Source organism: Melozone crissalis, unplaced genomic scaffold (assembly GCF_028551555.1).
Source record: "Melozone crissalis strain CALT ecotype California unplaced genomic scaffold, PUWL_Pcris_2 ptg000086l_1, whole genome shotgun sequence".
Taxonomy (NCBI): Eukaryota; Metazoa; Chordata; class Aves; order Passeriformes; family Passerellidae; genus Melozone; species Melozone crissalis.
The window spans coordinates 1,675,066-1,681,807 of NW_026535863.1; the positions used below are offsets into that span (position 1 = coordinate 1,675,066).

A 6,742-nucleotide genomic window follows, 5' to 3' on the forward strand; every position below is an offset into this window, starting at 1 on the left:
CTCTGTTCAGTCACAGGTGACACAGATGTGCTGCTCCTCTGCCCAGGCAGGAGGTGGGTGATAGCAGGAGACCTGCTGGGCTCTCACAGTGGGGCTTGAAGTTCTCTTCCCCGTTGCATCTGTTCAGGCTTTGGAACAGCCACAGTCCCCACGGCTCCAGCTGGAGGTATGGATCCAGCAAGGGAAGTTTGCAATAACCTACTGGAGCCAAAACAGGGGCTCTGCACACCTCGGCGCAATTCCACACGCTGCATGGGCCAGCAGCTTCCAGATACAGCTGCAGGCAAAGTTTCCTGTCAAGGAGCCCAGCTCAGGGCTGGCCCTGAGGGGCTGATCAGCCCCTGGCTCATCCAGGACTCCTACAGCTCCTTGTTCCTGTTGAGCACCTCCTCTTCCTTCCAGCCGCTGGAGTTCTTCCCAAACTTGTACACCAGCCGCCGTCCATCGACCCTCTCCAGGATCTCTCGTTTGTAGTAATATCTGTGGGGGACACAGGTGCAATCAGGGCTCTGAGGATTGAGTTTCTGTAGCTGAGATGACCCTGAAGTATTAAAAAGTCTTTTTTTCACAGCCTCGACCAAAGAAGTCGAGATTCCTCGGTTCTGCTTTTCAGGGTTTATTTTCTCTTATCTGTTACATTCTTTCTCTGACCTGCTCAGATCTGTCCAGCAGGTTGGGTTGTGGCACAGTCCCTGCCCTTGGGGTGGTGTTAACTTTTAATACTACAAACAACATGTACTTTATTTACAATAATTTTCCAATATCTATCACCTATGTTAGACAGTCTGTCTCTACTCTAAACCAATACAACAGTGTCACTATCACAGCAGAAGATGGAGGACAAGAAGAAATAGAAGGACAGGACATGCCCAGATTCCTCCATCTTGCCTCTTGAACCCCCATTCTAAATCCCCAAAATTCTACTTTTTCATCTTGTGATAATTAACTATCATTCCACTCAAACTCTTGTGGCTTGTAAATCTTTACACAAAGTCGGTAATTGTTTCCATGGACTAAAAGCAAAGGCACAGGTGTTTTTGACTCCATGCCAAGGTCTCTGAGCCCCTTGCCAGGGTCTCGAATCACCCAGGGCAGCCAGAGGAATGTCCTGGGTCCTGACATTGAGGAGCTGCTGGAGGGCTGAGCCAAGCCCCAGTGGGGCTGAGTCCCCCCAAGACAGGGCAGGGCACTCACCTCATGGCTCTGCTCAGCTTCTCATAGGTCATGCTGCTGTTTTTCTTCTTCTGGCCCCAGAGCTGAGCCACAGCCTCCGAGCGCAGGAACTTGAAGACGCCCTCGCGCCGATCCTCCCACTTCATCAGCCCCTCGTTGAGCTCGGGGTGGATCAGGATGTCCCGGATGAACTCCCACAGGTGGGTGCCTCTTGGGGCTGGAAGAGGACATTGAGCTGTAAAGCAGGGAAGCTCCTGCAGGTCCTTGGACCTCTGGCTCACCCTAAACCCCCCTGCCAAGGCCCTTCCTCCCTCATTCCCCACAAAACCAAGAAGCCAAGAGAGGCAGTCCGTGCTCCTCACGTACAGTGCTTGCTCTTCCTGTTCTCCAGGCAGTCTCTGCTCTCCTTGCTGAGTTTTCGGGGCCGTCCCCGTTTCCTCTTGCCGTGTTTACTGTCGCTTTTTTTGCTGCCTGGAAAGTGCTCTGTGCACACAGAGAGAGGCACACGTCAGGCTGGGCAGCACATGCTGGGCTACAGACCCTCCCTGTCTTCCCACCCTCTTTTCAGGCCCAGGTACCAGGGGAATATCCCCTGAGAGCAAGGTCACCCCATTCTCTCCAGCCTCATCCCCTACACTATGCTTAGGGCAGCATGCTGCTCCTTCCCCAGACCCTACTGATTCCTTGCATTCCTGGTGTTCCCAGTGTCATCACCAGCTGGGATCAACACCAAACACTGACTCCTGTGCCCTAGATCCCTGGCTGCAGCCTTCACCCATCTGCCACCACCCAGCCCTTCCCACAGGATCACACTGCCCTGCCCATCACCCTGCCCAACAGAGAGAAACAGAAGCAGAGCACCCAAAGAAACAGGCCTTTCCCTCCTCTCAGTGTGAGGATGGGGGTTCAGGTGTTGTCCCTAAATCATGGCCAGGCAGGAAGTGCAGAACTGCCCAGGAGCCAGCCCTCCCCTCCCAGCTCCTCTCTGGAAGGAAACAACTCACCATTAGGGAAAAGCTTTGATTCTGCAGGGTCGAGGTCGAGGTCACTTCCACCGGAGTCCTGAGAGTTGGGGCTGTGGGACATCACAGGCCCTGAGAGGCAAAAACGATCAGGGTTCAGACCTCTGAGCATTTGTGGGCTTTTCCCCCTGGTTCCCACCCTTCTCCTGCCACCAGACTGCAGTGAGACCCAAATCCACCCTTGTCAAAACACCGACCTGAGACATCAGAGCTGCCTGGGGACATGGAGCCTGGCAAGCAGGTGAAGTCTGTGAAAGGGTTTGTGGGCTTTAAGTCCTCCAGGGAGTCCTTGGCACAGGGATTTCCCAGCTCTGGAAGGGGCAGAGAAGGGAAGAAGGGGTTAGCCTTGCTGCCATCAGTGTGTGATCCCTGGGGAAAGGGCTTGGCCAGGGCCCCTCTCTTACCCAGCTGGCTGGAGTTCAGGAAGGTCTGGGAAGTCGCATCCTCTTTTTCCAGCAAATCAATGATCCAGTTCAGCTCATCAGAGGCTACATGAAGGGGTGAAGGACTGGGATTAGCAATGCCTGTTCCATATGAAGGGGAATAGTGCAGAGTAGGAGCTGAGCCCAGCCAGGCTTGGTCAGCTCTGTGCCCCCACACCCTCCCACGCAGCCCCTGCAGTGCCCATGAAGCTCTGGCCTCCTGGGCTAGTGGAGGCCTCTCCAGCTCATTCTTCAAGCTGCAGGAGAAGGAGAGCCTGGTGCACTCACTGATCTCGTGCAGGCGGTCGTAGAGCTCGTCCCCCAGGGGCCCGAAGATGCGGCGCATCTGCTCGCGGCTGCAGTGGCACAGCGTGCGCCCGTCCATGTTGCAGCAGGAGAAGTCGATGGAGCTGGCATCGTACTTGTTCTTCTCCACGTGGTAGCTGATCCACTCCAGCACCTGCACCTTGCTCCAGAGGTAGGGGAGCTCACTGAACCACTGGGGCTTGTCTGCAAGGGATGGAGAGCAGGGCTCAGAGCAGGGTGGCTGTGCCAGCACCATGTGCCTCGGGTGGGTGTGCCACTGGGCACCTGGTGTGGGGCAGTGGTGATCCTGAGGGACACACAGTCCCTGCTCTTGAAGAGCTATGGGCCTAAAGGGTCTGTAGTGCCCTGCCCTGCAGACCCCACACTTCCCCCATGGCTGGTTTCGGTGCCATTTGTCCTTTTTGTGCTGTGATCCAGCCTGCTCTGCTGGTTTCTCATGGTGTCTCTCTGAGCACCATCACATAAGCACCCATCACCAGGATTGTACTTCCAAACTGTTTCTGGTGAGCCCTTAGCTCCTGGACAGCCCATAGCCTGTCCCCTATGCTGTGCTGTGGGAGGAGGACAATGATTCCCCCATCTTCTGTATAAATCAGATGTGCTCCCTTGTGCCACCCAGGGTGTCCTCCCACAGCCTTCCCTGGGGAAGCTGCTGACCTGTCCCAGTGGGACAAGGACCTTGCAGTGCTCTTCCCAGCCAGTGGCACTGCCTCACAACTGCCCCAACGTGCCAGCTCCCCAATGCCACCAGTGCCAGTCCCCGGTTCCTACCTGTGCTCTGTGCTGGGGGCTGGCTGGCCGGGAGGCCAAGCCCCAGGGTGCTGTCATCCCCAAGCTGTCCCAGCATGTCCAAGCCTGGCTGCACCTCGTCAGGCTGGTACATGGCGCTGATGTAGTTGGAGAAGATGTTGCTGATCTCACAAGATCCTGCCATGGAGCTCTGTGCCAAGAGATGACAGTGAGCCCAGAGAGCTCTGGGCTCAGCACCTGCAGCACCCCAGAGCCAGGCTGGGTGAGGTTGGGCTGTCTCTCCCTCCGCCCATCGTCACCTCTAGGTCACTTCTGCAGAAATATGCACCCAGCACCTGCTGGCTGGGGCTGGGGCTGACTCACAGCTCCTCGGGGGCCAGCACAGAGGGAGGCTGAGCCACAGCGAGCTGGGGACGTGGCGTCACTGTTTGTGAGCAGCCCTGTCCCAGCAGCCTGGCCTCACCCAGCAAAAGGTGACAGCCAGAGGGTGGCTAGCAGAGAACAGTGACCCTGGCCTCATCCAGCAAGAGGTGACAGCCAGAAGGTGGCTAGCAGAGAACAGTGACCCTCACTCAGCAAGAGGTGACAGCCAGAAGGTGGCTAGCAGAGAACAGTGACCCTCACTCAGCAAGAGGTGACAGCCAGAAGGTGGCTAGCAGAGAACAGTGACCCTCACCCAGTAAAAGGTGACAGCCAGAGGGTGGCTGGCAGAGAACAGTGACCCCCAGCCCCTCTGAGGGCGAGGGGTTTGGGCACTCCTGAGGCCCCTGGCCCAGCCGGCTGCCCCCTGCCCACTGCTGTGCCACAGCTCCAGTCTTCTGCACATCGAGCACATCCCAATCACTGCAGCCAGGAGGACACCAAGCCCTGCCCAGCCCTCACAAAAAGCCAAATCGTGCTGTCCATTTTGGGTGCTGCTGTCCCGCTGCCCCCTCAGGGCCTCACTCCCGGCTGAGGTGGGACAGTCAAGATGGAGCCTGGAGAAAAGGCCAGAGCACATCCCCGCTGAGAGCCAAGGCGCAAGGAGAGAGCAAAGCAGTTGTCCTGGCCTCGGGGACATCAACAGGCCCGGCAAAAAAGCTTTGGTACCTTCTGTAGTGGCAAATCCAGCAGCGGTGGGTAATCCAGAGAGGAGGCAGGGGAGAGGAGAGGAGGCCGGGCCGGCCCTAGGCTCTGCTCATGGGCCCCGGGAGGCTGGTGCCGATGGGCAAGCCCTGCCCGTGCCTCTGCTTTTATAGCTTGGGCGGTGTAACAATCTGGCAGCCTGAGGGGAATTCCAGCCCCAAACGTTCATGCTCCCAGATCCAGGTGATTTGCATAATATGAACCACCGGGTCCCGGCCCTGCGCTGCCTTGCCGGGAAATCTGGGCTGGCCAGTTTAATCATTGTCAGAGCCCGTGCCCCAGCGGTGCCCAGAGTTTCACCCACACTGCCTTCACGGGCTGCTTTCTTGCCAGGCTCGTGTTTGTTTGCTCACAGCAGCAGGTTCACTGCAGCCAAAACCACCCGTGGGGTCGGGTGGGCCCTGTGGGGTTTGCCCAGGCAGTGGAGCCAGGACCTAATCCCAGTCCTTCACTGTGCCCTGGGCACACACCTGGCCAGGTGGGCAGCCAGCCCTGGCACTCAGCAGGTGCCCTGTGCCTGGAGCACAGCCTGGGGTGGCACAGATTTCCCACAGTCTGAACAGGTCTCAGTGACCAAGCAGGACAAATGTTGGGGACATGGCACGTACTAGGAGCGGGGCTCAGGTGGGAGAGGTGGTTTTTGTGGGGGTACAGCAGAGACCAGGCAAGTGCCTGAGAACTGCTGCCAGGCTCGTGTTTGTTTGCTCACAGCAGCAGGTTCACTGCAGCCAAAACCACCCGTGGGGTCAGGGTGGGCCCTGTGGGTCCCTCCTGGTGTTTGCCTGGCGGGCAGAGCCAGGACTGCCCTGGGCACACACCTGGCCAGGTGGGCAGCCAGCCCTGGCACTCAGCAGGTGCAATGGGGGTGCCTTGGGTGGCACAGATTTGCCAGAGCAGGAACAGGTCTCAGTGACCAAGCAGGATAAATGCTGGGGACAGGGCACGTGCTGGTGGGGAGAGGTGTTTTTTGTGGAGGTACAGCGGAGACCAGGGAGGTGCCTGAGAACTGCTGCTCTGTCTGTCAGAATGGGTCGATTTTTGCCTGGGGGAGGTCTGGGTGAGGCTGCAGAGCTGGGACAGCCCCTGCCCAGCCATGTCACACGTGCCTGGCACCGGCAGGCACACATGCTCACCAGGGACGTGTGCCAAGGGACAAGGCAGGGTCGTGGGATGCATTTGGGGAAGTACCTTTGGTGGCTCTTGCCTCTCTGGCCTTGGGCAGGGGTACCTGGGGCCCTTTGAGGTTTATTTGTGCTGGGTTTAGCCCAGCTGGCAAGGGAGGCCTGTGCCAGGCCAGTCCCAGCCAAAGCTGGGGCACCCCTTTGCCTGGTTCTGGTTCTTTGCTGAGCCACCTGCAGACTGAGGCAGTCCTGGGCACCTGGAAGCAGAGCAGACCCTGGCATCACAGAGTCCCTTGTCACTTCAGGTCCTTATCACTCCAAACCTGGCAGCAAACCATCTCCTGTGCTCACAGGCTGTTGCAAACATGGATACTCCAGCCTGGCACATGGACCAACAAGGGCAGGGGGGCTCATGTCCTGTCCCCTGTGTCACATCCCAGTGTGCCAGCCAGGAGGCACCAGGTCCCACCAGCTGATCACCCGCCCCAGCTTCATTCCTCCTCAGCACCCTCACGAGAGCTGGTGCTGCCAGGCCCTTCTGTTTCCTGGGCACAGCATCCCACAGGGACACCCCCATGGCAGGGAGCAGCTCTGTCTGTCACTGCCACAGGGCCACCAGGGAAAGAGACCCAGAGCCAGGGATGGAGCCCAGGGCTGCCCCGTGCCCAGGAGCTGGCTGCCCACTGGGCAGTGCCTGTGCTTGGAAAGCTGCCCCTGGGGAAGGTTTTTCCACCCTCCATTCCACTGCAGGTGTCCCTGGAGCAGGGTGAGATCTGCCAAAATTTCGCCATCCCTTGGGCCA

The 6,742-nt window shown here is 58.3% G+C and overlaps 1 protein-coding gene across 1 annotated transcript; it reads right to left on the minus strand.

Annotated features, from left to right (window-relative positions):
- Window positions 1-359: 359 nt before the first annotated feature.
- On the minus strand, window positions 360-3,878 carry ELF3 (E74 like ETS transcription factor 3). The gene is made up of 8 exons (XM_054290804.1): window positions 3,716-3,878; window positions 2,906-3,127; window positions 2,600-2,683; window positions 2,393-2,506; window positions 2,178-2,267; window positions 1,540-1,656; window positions 1,195-1,390; window positions 360-480 (listed from the first exon to the last, which is right to left on the minus strand). The coding sequence occupies exons 1-8, from the start codon at window positions 3,876-3,878 to the stop codon at window positions 360-362; spliced, it is 1,107 nt and encodes a 368-aa protein (XP_054146779.1).
- Between the last annotated feature and the right edge of the window lie 2,864 nt (window positions 3,879-6,742).